A 17,314-nucleotide genomic window follows, 5' to 3' on the forward strand; every position below is an offset into this window, starting at 1 on the left:
TTTTTCTGCCTCTGAACACCTTTCTGAAGATCATGAACTCCGTGCAGCTATGCTACATCACCACCGTTGCCTCGGATGCGACGTATTTTGAGGACGAGTGGAAGGGTGAGTCGGCCGGCGGCAACCCCACCAGCGTGTCGTGGCGCAAAAATCCCCTTTATTTTGTGTGCAACAGCGGTAGTACCGCTCTCGAGGTGGTGGTGATCATTAAACAGGAGGACCAGCGCCGTTTCATGTCCCTAACTGAGATGACAAAGTATCTCCAGTGTGGCATGGTGCTCATCCACTACTCGTACGCCAACCCGATCCCCACCTTCTGGGTCACGGGCAACAACCACAAGCCCATCCACAAGAGCCTCTTCCTCAACTCGCGTGAGGTGGCCAATACCATGACGATTCCCCCCAACTCGTTGTGTTATCTTGTCCCCTCCTGCATGCACAAGGGTGTTGATGGACCCTTCTCTCTCGCCCTATACCGCATGAAGGATGTCGACTACAGCGACTTGACCATCACGAAGCTGGCCATTCCGAGCATGAACTGGTCCAGCCCCGCTACCAAGAATGTGGAGCTGTGCCAGAAGGAGAAGGACCGGGTCGACTTCTACGTTGATGAAGCCACCGATGTACACATCCTTCTCCACCAAACAAAGCCCTACGTCAGCAAGTCGGGCGGCGACGCCATGACGGAGGATTACATGGGTATGTACCTCTACGACGACACGGACCGCAGGGTTGCGGGCGTGCACGCCGCGACGAACTTTCGTGAAATGAGCGTCATCCACCGCCTTCCTCGGAGTGGTCGGTATGCCATCTCGATCACGTGCCCGCGTGCGAAGAGCGACGTGCCGGCCTACATTACCATTATTGGGTCGCACGCGTCGAACGTGCGCATTGTCGACCCGCCTGAGGACGCCACGATGTTTGACGATGAGGACATCATCGACGAAGGCGAAGACGCTGCGCTGGAGCACAACCCGGTCGACTACACCCCCGTCGTGTTCGATGCCGCGCGCCACGGCGAGCAGGTGGAAAGCGACTCGCCTTTTGAGGACAAGCGCTTCTACATGGACAACCGCGGCGCGACCAGCGATCCGTGGGTGCACATCGGCGACCTGTACCCTGAAGGCAAGACCGTGCCGCTGTTGCCGAACGAGCTGAGGCGGGACCAGTTCGGGCAGGGCGACCACTACGACTGCAGTACGCTGACGGCGTTCGCGGCACTGCTGGAACGCCACCCCGACGTGATCCGCAACTGCTTCGTCTCGAAGAACCCGCGCAAGGACGGCCGCTACACGTTCCAGTTCCACCGCTACGGGCAGTGGGTGAAGGTGGAGATCGACGACCGCATTCCGATGGTGAAGGACGACACGGTGTTTTGCCGCTCGCCGACCCACCACTGGTGGCCGCTGCTGCTGGAGAAGGCGTACGCGAAGTTCTACACGCTGTATGAGAACTTGGAGGGTATTTCACAGGAAGAGGTATTTCACGACTACACAGGTCAGCCGTGCCTCTCTGTGTCCACGGATCCCGAGGCGGCGAGGGTAAACATGTCGTACTTCGACGAGGTCCCGTACTGGATGGAGTTGGCCTCTATGTTGCCGAATTTGTCCGTGACGGCGCTGGCGAGCGGGCAAAAGGCTGAGGCGTACGGCTTGCTTGATGGGCAGTACTACGCGTTGCTGGAAATTATTTCAGGGAAGGACACTCAGCGCGTTTCGGATGTGCTTGTGAAGATGTACAACCCGTATGAGGATTCGCCGTACATCGGTCCAATGAACGCCGAGGATAGCGCGTGGACGAGTGAGCTGCAGAGGAGGGTTCGACCGGAGAGGGAACTTCATGTTTTTTACATCCCTGCTCACCATTTTGTGGCGGCGTTCTCAATGGTGCAAATGGGCTATGCTGGCGGCCTTGCAGAGCCGTCGTGGCACTTCAACAGCGAATGGGCTCAAGGCACGAATGGCGGGGATACGTCGTTCGTGTCATGGCGCGAGAACCCTTTGTACATTTTTTCGAACCCCACCGAGGACCCGGTGCAAATCATTGGCATGGTTCGTCAGCCGGATCAGCGACACCTGCTGCACACCCTACCAAACCAGGAGCTGGCGTACCCCAAGAAGGGACTTGCTGTGGCTCAGGCGAACCCCAGCGCGGCGGGTATTCCGACGCACCTCGTCACCCTCGATAATCACCGCTTTATCCACCGTGAGATGCTGCTGCCAGTGCGAGAGGTGACTAATGTGCTGACGATTCCGCCGCAGTCGGTGTGCTACGTCGTCGGGTATTGCCACAGTCGCGTCATTAGCAAATTTCTGCTGTCTTACTGGTTCATGAGGGATCAGGATATCGCAAAGTTGAGCATTGAGCGCTACCGCCCAAAGGTGGCGAAGCACCAGCCGGCCATCGCGCACGTCGACCTCTACAACCGCGCAAAGGAACGGGTCGACTTTTTGGTCGATACGCCAACGGAGGTGCACGCGGTATTTAAACAGGCGAAGGTCTTTCACTCTCCTCATGGCGGCGACGTGCTAGCCGAAGACTACGTGGGTGTCTACCTCTACGACCTTCAGAACAATCGCATCAAGGGCATTCAGTCCGCCATGAACTACCGTGAGCTCAGTCTCGTAGCGCACCTCACGGAACCCGGCCACTATGTCTTCTTCAGCACGTGTCCCCGTGGTAATGGTGACGTACCGTGCAGAGTAGAGATCTGTGCTGTTGAGAAGGCGCACGTCCGCATCACGGATCCCCCAGAGGATGCCATCGCCATGAGCGAGCCGGACATGGCCTTCCTTGACGCGTTTCCAGAGGGCATTCCGCTATCAGAGTTGCCCATTGACAGCGATCCCCAGTTCCAGGACGATGTGACGGAACTTGGACGCCTGCTCAGTGATCCTTCCGCGCGCGCTGAGGAGATTGAGCAACTAAAGAATCGAATGAGCAAACGCGTGAGGGAATTAGCAAAGGCGCATTTGGCAAGGGACCGGCCGATCTACCTGAGCGGCCGTGATCTCAGCGTACTCAATCCGGTGGTTGACAACGACGAGGCGTACATGAATGCTGAGCGCGAGCGGTACTACCTCAAGCAAGATCTCCGCAATCATTACAAATTGCTTCAGCAGGAGGATGAGCTACGCGGCTTCGCTGACAGCGCCTTTGAGCGGCACATCTGCACCGATTTCTCTTTCATTGAGGCACGCCCTGAGGGGATTCCCCGCAACGACATTCCACTGGCCTCAGACAAGGCATTTGCGGAGATGATGCAGGAGCGTGTTGGGCTGCGACGTCGTCCCAAGGAGAATGCCTCGGCCATTGGTGAGATAGAGGCTCGAATGGGAGAGAGGGCAAGAGAGATTGCTCGCGCGATGCATGATGCGGAGCGAGTGTATCTCAATCTCCAGCCAACGGGCGTACCCCTAGACTTAGTGCCCCTCAATACAGATGCGCAGTTCGGCGCGATGGAGGATGAGTTAAGGGCGCTGCTCCGTTCACCCATCACTGATCACAGCGCCATCACTGCACTACACGACCACTTGAACGAGCACGCTCATAACCTGGCGCGCGAGGTAAGACGATCAGAACGAGTGCGGTTTTTAAAATCCGAAGACGCTGACCGATTGTTTCCCATTCTCGACAACGACCCAGAATTCACCGCCAAGGAGATCCAACGGCTTCGTGCATTGAAAGAAAACCCAGAGAGGAACGCAACCTCAATCGAAAATCTTGAGAACGACCTTAACGAGCGAGCAGCGCAACTTTCTAATAAACTCAAGCAAAGCGACCGCGCCTTCCTTATACCATACGGAGTAGAACTCGATCTCATCAGTGACACCCTGGACGGAAACTCTCGTTTTCGGCAAAAAGAAAACCACCTGCGCGAGCTGCGCGAGAACCCCCAGCACAATTCCTCCAACATCGAAGCACTGCAGAACGATATGGCGCGCGAGGCCCTCCTACTAACGACTCAGTATAAGAGCCAGCAGCGTCCCACGTACTTGGAGGCAGAGTACGAGGGCCGGCCGATGGAGACATTGCCGCTGGACGACGACGCTGCGTTCCGTGACGCGGAGACTGCGTACCTGGGGATGTGCGAGTCGGGTAATGCTGACCCCGCCGCGCTGCAGCGGCTGGTCGGCGCGATGAGGGAGCGTGCGACCGACATTGCCCGCGGCATGAACGCTGCTGACCGGCCGAAGTACCTGCCGAAGGCTGTGCGTGGTGTGCCTCTGCGGGCACTGGCGCTGGATGACGACGAGGAATTTCGGCACGTGGAGCAGGAGCGCGCGCGTGCGGTGTGCGCGTCCGGGCACGAGGCCGAGGCCGCCGCGCTGGAAGCGCGACTCCTTGCGCGCGCGGGGGATCTGGCACAGGCTCAGCTTACGGGCGACCGGGGGTACCTTGAGCCGGAGCCCGCGGGGATTCCCCTGGAGCTGGTACCGCTGGACGAGGATGCTGAGTTCCGTACCAAGGAGGCTGAGCGCGCGGAGCTGAAAGAGAACCCGACACGCGACCTAAACGGCATGGCGCTCAAGGAGGCGGAGCTGAACACGCGCGCTGTAGAGCTTGCGCAGCAACTGAAGGATGGGGAGCGCGGCAAGGTTCTCGCCGAGCTCTACGATGGTATTCCGACGTCGGAGCTGCCGCTCGACACGGATGCCGCTTTCCACGAGATGGAGGTGGATCGCCTGCGCCGCGTGCGTGCTGACCCCGATGCGGACTGGGAGGAGACTGCGCGGCTGGAGGACGCGATGCGGACGCGTGCGCGTGAGCTGGCTGCATCGATGAAGGCGAGCGAGCGCGGGTTGTTGCTGGAGATGCAGACGCTGCTGACGGCGGACCGGATGAATGCGCTGCTGGACAGCGACGCGACGGCTGCTGACATGGAGCGGAGGCTGCGCGAGCTGCGCAAGAGCCCGAACAAGAACGCCGCGGCGATCAAGGCGCTGGAGGAGGAGATGCGGAAGCGCGCGGAGAGGCTTGCTGGCGAGTACCTTGCCGAGGTGCGTCCCACGTACTTGGAGGCAGAGTACGAGGGCCGGCCGATGGAGACATTGCCGCTGGACGACGACGCTGCGTTCCGTGACGCGGAGACTGCGTACCTGGGGATGTGCGAGTCGGGTAATGCTGACCCCGCCGCGCTGCAGCGGCTGGTCGGCGCGATGAGGGAGCGTGCGACCGACATTGCCCGCGGCATGAACGCTGCTGACCGGCCGAAGTACCTGCCGAAGGCTGTGCGTGGTGTGCCTCTGCGGGCACTGGCGCTGGATGACGACGAGGAATTTCGGCACGTGGAGCAGGAGCGCGCGCGCGCGGTGTGCGCGTCCGGGCACGAGGCCGAGGCCGCCGCGCTGGAAGCGCGACTCCTTGCGCGCGCGGGGGATCTGGCACAGGCTCAGCTTACGGGCGACCGGGGGTACCTTGAGCCGGAGCCCGCGGGGATTCCCCTGGAGCTGGTACCGCTGGACGAGGATGCTGAGTTCCGTACCAAGGAGGCTGAGCGCGCGGAGCTGAAAGAGAACCCGACACGCGACCTAAACGGCATGGCGCTCAAGGAGGCGGAGCTGAACACGCGCGCTGTAGAGCTTGCGCAGCGACTGAAGGATGGGGAGCGCGGCAAGGTTCTCGCCGAGCTCTACGATGGTATTCCGACGTCGGAGCTGCCGCTCGACACGGATGCCGCTTTCCACGAGATGGAGGTGGATCGCCTGCGCCGCGTGCGTGCTGACCCCGATGCGGACTGGGAGGAGACTGCGCGGCTGGAGGACGCGATGCGGACGCGTGCGCGTGAGCTGGCTGCATCGATGAAGGCGAGCGAGCGCGGGTTGTTGCTGGAGATGCAGACGCTGCTGACGGCGGACCGGATGAATGCGCTGCTGGACAGCGACGCGACGGCTGCTGACATGGAGCGGAGGCTGCGCGAGCTGCGCAAGAGCCCGAACAAGAACGCCGCGGCGATCAAGGCGCTGGAGGAGGAGATGCGGAAGCGCGCGGAGAGGCTTGCTGGCGAGTACCTTGCCGAGGTGCGCCCCACGTACTTGGAGGCAGAGTACGAGGGCCGGCCGATGGAGACATTGCCGCTGGACGACGACGCTGCGTTCCGTGACGCGGAGACTGCGTACCTGGGGATGTGCGAGTCGGGTAATGCTGACCCCGCCGCGCTGCAGCGGCTGGTCGGCGCGATGAGGGAGCGTGCGACCGACATTGCCCGCGGCATGAACGCTGCTGACCGGCCGAAGTACCTGCCGAAGGCTGTGCGTGGTGTGCCTCTGCGGGCACTGGCGCTGGATGACGACGAGGAATTTCGGCACGTGGAGCAGGAGCGCGCGCGCGCGGTGTGCGCGTCCGGGCACGAGGCCGAGGCCGCCGCGCTGGAAGCGCGACTCCTTGCGCGCGCGGGGGATCTGGCACAGGCTCAGCTTACGGGCGACCGGGGGTACCTTGAGCCGGAGCCCGCGGGGATTCCCCTGGAGCTGGTACCGCTGGACGAGGATGCTGAGTTCCGTACCAAGGAGGCTGAGCGCGCGGAGCTGAAAGAGAACCCGACACGCGACCTAAACGGCATGGCGCTCAAGGAGGCGGAGCTGAACACGCGCGCTGTAGAGCTTGCGCAGCGACTGAAGGATGGGGAGCGCGGCAAGGTTCTCGCCGAGCTCTACGATGGTATTCCGACGTCGGAGCTGCCGCTCGACACGGATGCCGCTTTCCACGAGATGGAGGTGGATCGCCTGCGCCGCGTGCGTGCTGACCCCGATGCGGACTGGGAGGAGACTGCGCGGCTGGAGGACGCGATGCGGACGCGTGCGCGTGAGCTGGCTGCATCGATGAAGGCGAGCGAGCGCGGGTTGTTGCTGGAGATGCAGACGCTGCTGACGGCGGACCGGATGAATGCGCTGCTGGACAGCGACGCGACGGCTGCTGACATGGAGCGGAGGCTGCGCGAGCTGCGCAAGAGCCCGAACAAGAACGCCGCGGCGATCAAGGCGCTGGAGGAGGAGATGCGGAAGCGCGCGGAGAGGCTTGCTGGCGAGTACCTTGCCGAGGTGCGCCCCACGTACTTGGAGGCAGAGTACGAGGGCCGGCCGATGGAGACATTGCCGCTGGACGACGACGCTGCGTTCCGTGACGCGGAGACTGCGTACCTGGGGATGTGCGAGTCGGGTAATGCTGACCCCGCCGCGCTGCAGCGGCTGGTCGGCGCGATGAGGGAGCGTGCGACCGACATTGCCCGCGGCATGAACGCTGCTGACCGGCCGAAGTACCTGCCGAAGGCTGTGCGTGGTGTGCCTCTGCGGGCACTGGCGCTGGATGACGACGAGGAATTTCGGCACGTGGAGCAGGAGCGCGCGCGTGCGGTGTGCGCGTCCGGGCACGAGGCCGAGGCCGCCGCGCTGGAAGCGCGACTCCTTGCGCGCGCTGTAGAACTTGCAAGCTTACATCTTTGTGGCGATAGGGCATTTCTGGATCAAAATCCTGAAGGGATTCCGCTTGCTGCGCTTAAGCTTGACGATGATGATTTGTTTCGTGCTAAAGAGGAGCAGAGGGCAAGTCTACTGGGCGATGGTCTGACAGAGGCAAACAGGTTTGCTATAGCGGTCTTTGAGGAGAGCATGAATCAGCAGGTGCACGATATGGCAAAGAGGCTGAAGGCGTTGCTTATTGGTCAGCATGTTCCAGAGCAGGTTCGTGGAATACCGCGCGAGGTGATACCACTGTTGGCAGATGAAAGGAGTTCAGAAATCATTGCGGAGCTGACTCTCTGTGCCTCAGGCCCTGCTTTGGTGAAGCAAGTCGCCTTGTTAAAGGCTCGTGCGGAGGAGCTGGTGGATGCCGGTATTGAGGGAATTCGATCTCGACTTGATGTGGCGCCGGTGCACGTCCAATTGTCTTACCTACCCCTTGACGAGGATGAATCTTTCAAGACGCTGGAGATTGAGGCACTCGTGGAAGTGCAGAAGCCAAAGCCGGATGCGGCCACAGTGCAAGATTTGATCGGTGCGCTAAACTGCCGCGCGCGCGAGTTGGCCGAGCAGCTCTGCTGGGAAGAGAGGAAGGCTCTCATGGACTCCAATCCGGAGGGGCGCGCGCTGCGTTCTCTACCACTTAATACCGACACAATTTTTCTTTCTGCTGAGGCGAAGCATCGTGCAGAGGCCAAGGTGGAAAGTTCAGATGTGGCAGCACTACGTGTCTTGATGGAGGAAATGGCGGCGCGAGCACAGCAGCTGGCTTTGGAGGCTAACCGCAAGGATCGTGTTTCCTTCGTCTCCGCAGTTGTGCGGGGCGTTGCCCTGCACGATCTTCCCCTGGACGACGATGACGCGTTTCGCGAGCTAGAGCGAAAACGTGCCATGGCCCTGCAGGACCCGAAGCAGTCGGCCGCGACGGTGCCCGCTATAGAGGAAGCACTGCGCTCCCGTGCCGACGCTCTCGCTACGAGTGTGCTGAGGAATGACCGTACCTTCTTGGACAGTCGTCCAGAGGGAGTGCCGCTTCGGCAGGTGCCGATTGACTCTGATCGCAGGTTCCAGCAACTGGAAGAGCAGCGGGCGCAGCTCCGAACCTCTTTTCGTGAGGCAGGCGCAGACTTTTCGACAGGGGAGGTAAAGGCGATCGAGAGGATGATGAACGAGCGTGTGCATGAGATGGCCAATGGAGTGAAGCCACTACTTCGCAATCAACTCGCGCAAACGGTGCTTGGAATTTCTCTCAAGGACTTGCCGCTAGACACGGACGCAGTGTTCAGCGAGACGGAAGAGAGGTGCCGCGACGCTGAGGCGGCGGGCGATGACAAAGCTGCAACTGCCCTGAAGAGTGACCTCAACGCTCGCGCTACAACGCTGGCTGAGGCTATGCATAAGGCAGAGCGCGCCGCGCTGTGGCAGGTTCCAGAAGGCGTACCGCTGGAGGCACTGCCGCTCAACTCTGACGATGTTTTCTTGGACCTGGAGAGAGAAGCACGTCTCATTCGTCACATCGCTGCTGCTGTTCCGAGTCGGCACCAACGCAGTAGCGATGTGACGAAGCTGGCGGCACTCATAGCGGAGCTCAACCGACGCGCGTGTATCCTGGCCAATGAGTCACGCCTGGCTTACTGCGACGCGGAGCCAGAGGGCATCCCGTTGGAGACGCTGCAGCTGGCCAGTCAACCAGAGTTTATCGGTAAGGAAGAGGAGCGTCGGCATCTCGTCAAGACGCACGGCGTTGACAGTGACCCGGTCCGTTCCTGCAACGCCGAGCTTAGAAAGATGGCGTACACCATTGCGCGCAGCCGGGTGCAGGGCGACCGAGGCTTCCTCGACAGCGATCCGGAAGGAGTGCCGCTGAGCGTGCTGCCACTAGACGAGGACGCCGCATTCCATTCGATGGAAGTTGAGCGTGCAAGGCTAAAGGCGCAGAACACTAGCGCAGCCGCCTCCAAGGCAAAGGCGTTGGAGGAAAAGCTGAACGAGCGGGTGCATGATCTAGCGCGACTCCAGAAGGAGGAAGACCTGCGCGGAATTGATCCGGCGCCGCACGGCATTCCGCTTGCTGTGCTTCAGCCTCACTCTGACGGCACCTTTGCTAGCATGGTTGATCTTCTCCGGGCCCTAAAACTTGAGAGCCCTGCCGCGAACGCTGATAAGATTTGTGGTCTTCAGGCTGATATGAATGGGCGCTGTCTTGCTCTGGCGAAGAGCCGCGTTGCCGACGACCGCGCCTTCCTCGACGCGGATCCGGAAGGCGTCCCATTGGTGCTGCTACCGCTCGATATGGACGCGGCTTTCCAAGAGCTGGAAACCCAGCGTGCGAACCTGAAGTCTCTTGACCCTATTCGAAACGCTGCCGCAGTGAAGGAGCTGGAAGATAGGTTGAACGAGAGGGCCCATGAGCTGGCCATGGACCACATTACGCAGGAGCTGGATGGTCTGACTCCTGAGCCATTTGACGTCCCGCTGGAGGTGCTGCGCCCGTATGAAGACCCGAGCTTCAAACAAGCCGTTGCGGCGCTGCGCCAGCTGCACACAACGAACAAGGCAGACCCCACCGTAGCATCAATCAAGGCGGCTATGGAGGAGCGATGCCAGACCATGGCACATGATCTGCTGGAGAAGGACCGCGGCTACCTTCACGATAGGCCCAAGAACGTGTCGCTCTCATTGCTGCCTCTCAACTCTGACGAGGCTTTTCACGCTGGAGAGGTGCGACGCGCGCTCCTAAAGGCCGAGAACGCGCGCCGAAACGCGGACAAAATTACGGAGCTTGAGGGGCAGCTGAATCTGCGCGCGATGGAGCTCGCGGAGCTGCGCCGGACGCAGGATATGGTCGGCCTCGACGCGGAGCCGGCGGGTGTGCCTCTAAGGGTAATTGATCCGCACGCCGACGCTGCCTTCGCCGCGCTTGTGGAGAAGCGGCGAGCACTGGAGGTGGAGCAGCCCGCGTCGAAGACGCCATCACCGCAGCTCGCACAAGTTGTAAGCGCCATGAACTGTCGCGCGCATGAGCTAGCGAAGGGCATACTGGAGGGCGATCGCCGCTATCTGGACCAGGACCCTGAAGGTGTCCCGCTGGAGGTGCTCCCTTTCGATACGGACAAGGTATTTCATGCGATGGAGGTAGAGCGGGCTGCCATGAAGGCGGCTGATCCGAAGCGCAATGCCGGCAGGATCAGAGAACTGGAAGAAAAGCTCAACGACCGCGCTCACGAGCTGGCACAAGTACAGAAAGATGAGGAACTTTGTGGCCTCGATCCTACCCCACGTGGCATTTCCCTCAAGTTGCTGAGGCCACACGAGGATCCGCTCTTTTCAGAGTTGGTGAAGCAGATGCGGGTGATGAAGAAGAACCCTCCTCGCGACGATCAGGAGATGGTGCGCCATCTGGAAGAAATGAATGCGCGGGCGGCTGCGCTGGCTGATAAGGTGATGGATCGCGGCTACCTCGATCCGAATCCGGAGGGCGTGCTTCTGCAGGAGCTGCCGCTCGAGACGGATGACAAGTTCCGCTCAATGGAGATGGAACGGGCGAGGCTGAAGCTGACGGATCCACGTGGCCAGTCCGCCATGATCAGTAGCCTCGAGAGCGCTCTGAATCAACGAGCAGAGGAGCTGGCAAAACGCCAGTGCGTTGCCGATCTCGCCTCCGTCGAGGATGCTCCGCTGGAGGTTGCGAAAGAGCTACTGCGTCTGCATAGCGACGCTGAAGGTGCCACGCTCATCGAAGACCTGCGCCAACTTCGCAAGAACCCTGGGCGCAACGCTGGTGTCCTTCGCCAGAAGGAGGCAGCGCTCAATGACCGCGCCTTCGAAGTGGCGAGGAAGCTGCTCGTGGGTGATCGGGCCAACTACATCGACCCACGACCGCGCAACATACCACTGGAAGACCTTCCCCTGGAGAAGGATGAGATGTTTCACGCCTTGGAGGTGGAGCGGGTCGTGCTGAAGCTTACCGACCCGATCCACAATGCCGCTGCTGTGCGCAATACGGAGAGCACACTGAACGACCGTGCCTATCAGCTGGCAGAGCTGGTGATGAAGGAAGACCTTGCTGGCTTTCCGCCTAGCTACCATGGCATCCTCACGAAAGATCTGAACCCGCACTCTGATCGCATCTTCAGTGAGACTGCCGAGAAGCGGCGCTTTCGCATACGCGTGCCGACCGTCACCTTTAAGGAGGATCTTGAGCAGATCATGGATGATCGACTGAGCGAATTGGCCCGGGAGCGGAAGGACGGTGAGCTGTACTTCATGAACCCCAGCCCAGAAGGGGTACTGCTAGCAGACCTCCCACTCAGCACCGACACACTCTTCAACAACATGTGCCAGGAACGACAGCAACTCAAAGAGAAGGACGCGATGGAAAACCGGAAGGCTGTCGTTACGTTAGAGGATGAGATGAACAAGCGCGCCGCCGTGCTTGCCCGCAGTGTGCTGAACAGCGACTTTGACGGCGTAGACAAGGCTCCACTAGGCATTCCGCTGGACCTGCTGAGGCCGCGTCAAAACGCGGAAGTAGCGCGGTTAATTCCAGAGCTGCGACGGTGCAAGCGCGCTGCACAGCTAAAGAATAAGGTTGCGGGGCTACAGGCAAAGATGAACGAGTGTGTGCGCGTCCTCGCTGCTGCAGCGCTGGAGGAGGGGCGCGACAAGTACCTAGACGCCCACCCTGAAGGTGTGCCGCTTGAGCTACTGCCGCTGCGCACCGACGACGTGTTTCATGACAAGGAGGCGCAGCGGGCAACCCTGCGTCTGCAGGACCCCGTCAAGCACGCTGGTGCCATCACACAGCTCGAGAGCCAGCTAAACGCACAGGCGCACAAGCTGGCGCTACGACAGAAGGAGGAGGACCTTGTCGGCGTCGACCTCGCCCCGCGCGGCATTCCTCTTGCCTTTCTGCATCCTCACGAGGATGCCAAAATGATGGGCTTCATCAAGGACGTTCGGGTGCTCAAGACTGATCCGCTGCACAACAAGGATAATATACGGTGGCAACAGCAGCAGATGAATGAGCGGGCTCACGAACTGGCGACCTTGGCCCTGAACGGCGACCGTGAGTATTTGAGGCCGAACCCACTCGGCGTGTCGCTGACTGTGCTTCCACTCGACGAGGATCCGGCCTTCCACGAGGCGGAGGTGGCACGCGTGGTGGCAAAACGGCAACCCCATCCTAACAGCAAGGCGATCGCACTATTGGAGCAGCAGCTGAATGCGCGAGCAGAGGAGCTGGCGGCGGCGCAGCTGCAGTGCGATGTGGAGGGGCTGGAGCAGGCCCCACTGGGCGTGCCACTCTCGCTACTGAAGCCCCACGCAGATAGCACATTTGCGGAGCTGCTGCCGGAGCTGCGCCGTCTCGAGAAGGATCCTGCCAGGAACGCGACAAAGCTGAAGCAGCTTCGTGCTGCAGCAAACGAGTGTAACTACGAGCTCGCAGAGGCGTTCTTGGCGAAGGATCGCTCCACGTACATGGGTGCAGAGCCAGAAGGCGTGCCGCTGCACCTACTAAAGCTCACGGCAGACGATGAGTTCAAGGCGCTCGAGAACAAGCGACTGCAACTGCACTCGATGCAGCAAGCGGGGCGCACCGTTAATGCAAAGGACTTCTCTGCGCTTGATGCGCTACTAAAGGAGCGGGCGCACGAAGTGGCGAAGCAGCTGCTGCGCAAGGACCGGGGCTATCTTGACCCGTTCCCAGAAGGGGTAGCGCTGGACATTCTTCCCCTCGACAGCGATCCAGCCTTTCGGAGACTGGAGACCACCCGGGCTGCAGCCAAGTATCGTAACACCATCACCCAGGCGAATGACCTGGAGGACCAGCTTAACGCTCGCGCACGCGAGTTAGCGCTCGCACAGAAAGAGGAGGATCTGCGCGGCCTGGATCAACACCCACACGACCTGCCGCTGACGCTGCTGCAGCCTCACCAGGATGCCCAGTTTGAGCAGCTGGTAGATGAGCTACGGCGACTGAAGGCATCACACGGCGATCAACGCAAGGCAGTCAAGGAAGTGCAGGATCGCCTGAACAACCGAAGCTACGCGATGGCGGACCGGGTCACGAAGGGGGACCGCCGCTACTTGCATCCGAAGCCGGAGAATGTGCCACTTAGCCGCCTGCCGCTTGGCACGGATGCCACCTTTCATGCTCTTGAGATAGAGCGGGCAATGCTGAAGCTAAAGGAGCCCAGGAAGAACCAGCACCGAATAGCCGACATGGAGGATCAGCTGAACAGCCGTGCTGCGGAGCTGGCCAAGGCTGTGAAGATGGAAGACCTGAAGTCGCTGGCGCAGACCCCGCGTGGTATCCCCGTTGAGCTCCTGAAACTGCACGAAGACCCGAAATTTAGTGCTCTGATTGCGGAGAAGGAGCAGCTTCCCAAGGGTCGCAGCGGAGAGGTGACCGCCACGCTGCTCAACTCTATGAACGAGTGTGCACTAGAGGTGGCCGACAAGCTGCTCCGTGGAGACCGCGGCTACCTCAATCGAGAGCTGGAGGGTGCGCTACTTCCGTGTCTTCCGCTTGACACCGACATGGCCTTCCATGAGATGGAGGTGGAGCGGGCAAAGCTGAAGGTGCGCGATCCTGTCAAAAATGCCTCCGTCATCGACGACCTCGAGGACCAACTGACCAAACGCGCGCACGAGCTGATGAGTGCGGTACTCGTGATGGATCGTGATTACCTCAACCCAAGTCCAGAAGGTGTGCCAATCGAGGAGCTGCTGCTCGATACGGACAGCAAATTTCATTCCATGGAGGTGGAGCGGGCGAAGCTGAAGGTGCGTGACCTGCAGGGGAATGCAGCGCGCATTAAGGACTTGGAGGGGTATCTAAATGACCACGCAGCAGGCCTGGCAAAGCAGCAGCTGGAGGAAGACCTGAAAGGGCTGGATCGGGAGCCGGAGGGCTACCCACTCAAGTGCCTGCGGCCTCACAGCGATGCCGCCTTTGCGGCGGTGGTGGTGTCGCTGCGGCGGGCAAAGATGGAGCCACTTGGAAACGTGGCGAAGGTGCATGAAGCGCAAGCAACGCTCAATGCCCGCGCGCACGAGCTCGCCAGGGAGCGCATTGCGGCGGATCGCGCTCGGCTGAACCAGGAGCCGGAAAAGGTGCCATTGGCGTTACTGCCACTGGAGAAAGACGCGCAGTTTGCGGCGGTGGAAAAGGAGTTGCGGATGCTGAAGGCTGCGGATAAGCCGAACCTGAAGGCGATCACCGAGGTGGAGGGACAGATGAACGACCGTGCACACGTGCTGGCTAGGGCGTACCTCAAGCAGAGCCGCGACTTCCTGGATCAGGAGCCGGAAGGCGTAGCGCTTGACTATGTGCCACTCGACAAAGACACTCATTTCTGCGCGCTCGAGAGAGACCGTCTTTGCTTGCTAGCGAAAGGCGCGTCACTGTCGTCAGCGCAAGTGCGCGCGATGGAGGAGCGGCTAAACGACCGCGCCCACGAACTCGCTGCCAAGGTGAAGACGAAAGGTCGCGACTTTCTGCGTAGCCAGTCGTCCGATATTCCGAAGGAGCTGCTGGCCCTCGACGCGGACAAGGTCTTTGTGGCGAAGGAGAAGGAACTTCGGAAGCACCAGCAGCAACTAGATGGCCCTCACTCCCTTAACACTGTCGCCAACCTGCGCCGCGAGCTGCAGCAGCGGGCTGATGAGGTGAGCGAGGCACAGCTGAAGGGTGATCGTGGCAAGTATCTCGACTTGCAACCTGAAGGTGTGGACCTGTGCGACATCCCCCTCGACACTGACCACATTTACCATGGAATGGAGGTGGAGCGAGCAATCCTGCTGGCTGATGACGCGACTGGTCGAAAGCCCACAGTGGCAGAGCTGGAGAAGAAGCTGAACACACGCGCCCACGAGTTGGCGCATCAAATCATTGTGAGTGATCGCTACTACTTGCCGGAAGAGGTGTATGGCATACCGGTGGAGGAGCTGCCACTGGCCACGGACAGCAAGTTCAACAAGTTGGAGCGGCAGCGGCGTGTTCACAAGCGTTCATCGAACATGAGAAAAGAGGTGGCGGCTGACGAGGAGGAGCTACGCTGTCACGCGCAGGAGCTAGCGAAGGAGGTCATTGCGCTGGATTTGGAGCCCATCAAGGCGTCCTACCGTGGGATCCCGAAGGTAGAACTAAACCTGCACGCTGACTCTGCGTTTCGCGAGCTGGCGAAGAAGCGTCGCCGGCTGCGTGGAAAGGGGCGCGTCGAGGCGACGGAGATGACTGCCATCGAGGATGAGATGGACCGCCGCGCCTGCGAGATTGCCGACGACGTGATCAACAACGAGCGCGCCTTCCTGGACCCTGAGCCGGAGGGCATGTACTTGATCGATGTCCCGCTCGATGACGACCAAGCGTTTCAGCAGCTGGAGCAGGAGTACCGCCGGCGCCGCAGGGACCCGCGGACGGCGAAGCAGAACGGGAGTGTGCTGCGCGAGCTGGCCGAGGAAATGAACCAGCGCTCCCACACCCTGGCGCGGGCCACCTTCGCGAAGACCCGCGGCTTTATGAAACAGGAACCAGAGGGCATCCCGCTGGTGGAGCTCGGTCTCGACGAAGACCCAGAGTTCAAGGAAGCGGAAATTGCGCGCTACCGCACGAACCGCAGTGTCGTCCCTAACGCAGCCACAGTGGCGGAGATGGAGGTACGCATGGACGGCAGGGCGAGGGAACTGGCGCGGGCTACTCTGGCAGCCGACCGCGCCTTCCTCGACCCCAAACCGGAAGGTGTGTCGCTGGAGGTGCTTCCGCTGGACTCGGACATGGAGTTCAGCGATCTGGCGCGAGAGCGGCGCCGTCGCAAGAAAATACTGAAGGGAGGCGTGGGTGAAGCTGAGGTCAGGGCCGTTGAGGAGAAGATGAACGCCCGCTCACACGAGATGGCCAAGGAGTTCCTAGAGATGGAGCGCGCCTTTCTGTCGCGCGAGCCAGAGGGTGTGCCGCTAGCTGATTTGCCCCTGAACGCCGACCCGCTGTTCCGCACAATGGAGAATGAGCGACTTCGGCTAAAACGCGACCCCCTCGTCAACACCGCAATGCTAGCGGCAAAAGAGGCGGATCTGGAGCACAGGGCGCACGTGATTGCCAAGGATCTGCTTCGGAAGGAGCGCGCGTTTCTCGATCCGGAGCCGCTCAGCGTGCCGCTAGAGGAACTGCCACTGAATTATGATGACGTCCTTAATCCTGTCGAGCGTAAGCGCCGCGTCCTACGGATGCACCCCAAGCGTAACCATGCAGCTATCCGCACCTGCGAGGAACAGATGGCAGATCGCGTTGGGCAGATCGCGGTGAATTTTGTCTACTAAGAGCGGGGGGTTTTTGATCAAAACCCCTAAGGTGTTCCTTTTTGTTTCTTGTCCCCTTTATTATTTTGTTAGTTTCTTAAAAATGTTCTGCTTTTCTTCTAGCTTTGCCTGCGCCCTGAATATTAACGGTTGTTATATACTTTTTAGCTGTCGTATTTTTTAATTTTTTTGTTTCATCTTTCTTGTCATGTATTTTGTCTTTATTTTCTTTTTTGCTGTGCTTCGTTTTTCTAGTGTTTCTCTTTCTCTTCTATTTCCTGTCATTTTATTACCTTTTTTCTTCTACTTCTTGCTCCCCTTTTTTTCTTTCTTTCTCTTCTTTTTGTTTCTTTTTGCACTTTTTCTTCTTCATCCCCTTTCTATTCATTCTTTGCTATCTTTTGTTTTCCTTTTTTCCACCTGCTTCTTTGTTATCTATTTTATTTTTTTGTTAATTTTTTGTGTCACTTAATTGAACTTCTATCTTTTACTTTTTTACTTAATTTTTTATATTTAAATATATATCATTAAAAAAAAAAAAAACTGNTCCTCCC

At 59.8% G+C, this 17,314-nt stretch overlaps 1 protein-coding gene across 1 annotated transcript; it reads left to right on the forward strand.

Annotated features, from left to right (window-relative positions):
* Nucleotides 1-32: 32 nt before the first annotated feature.
* On the forward strand, nucleotides 33-16,781 carry LBRM_27_2140 (putative calpain-like cysteine peptidase; the record flags this gene model as incomplete). Its single annotated transcript, XM_001565917.2, has 1 exon — nucleotides 33-16,781. One exon carries the CDS (start codon nucleotides 33-35, stop codon nucleotides 16,779-16,781), a length of 16,749 nt encoding a protein of 5,582 aa, XP_001565967.2.
* Nucleotides 16,782-17,314: the final 533 nt, after the last annotated feature.

This window comes from Leishmania braziliensis, chromosome 27, assembly GCF_000002845.2.
Source record: "Leishmania braziliensis MHOM/BR/75/M2904 complete genome, chromosome 27".
Classification (NCBI taxonomy): Eukaryota; Euglenozoa; class Kinetoplastea; order Trypanosomatida; family Trypanosomatidae; genus Leishmania; species Leishmania braziliensis.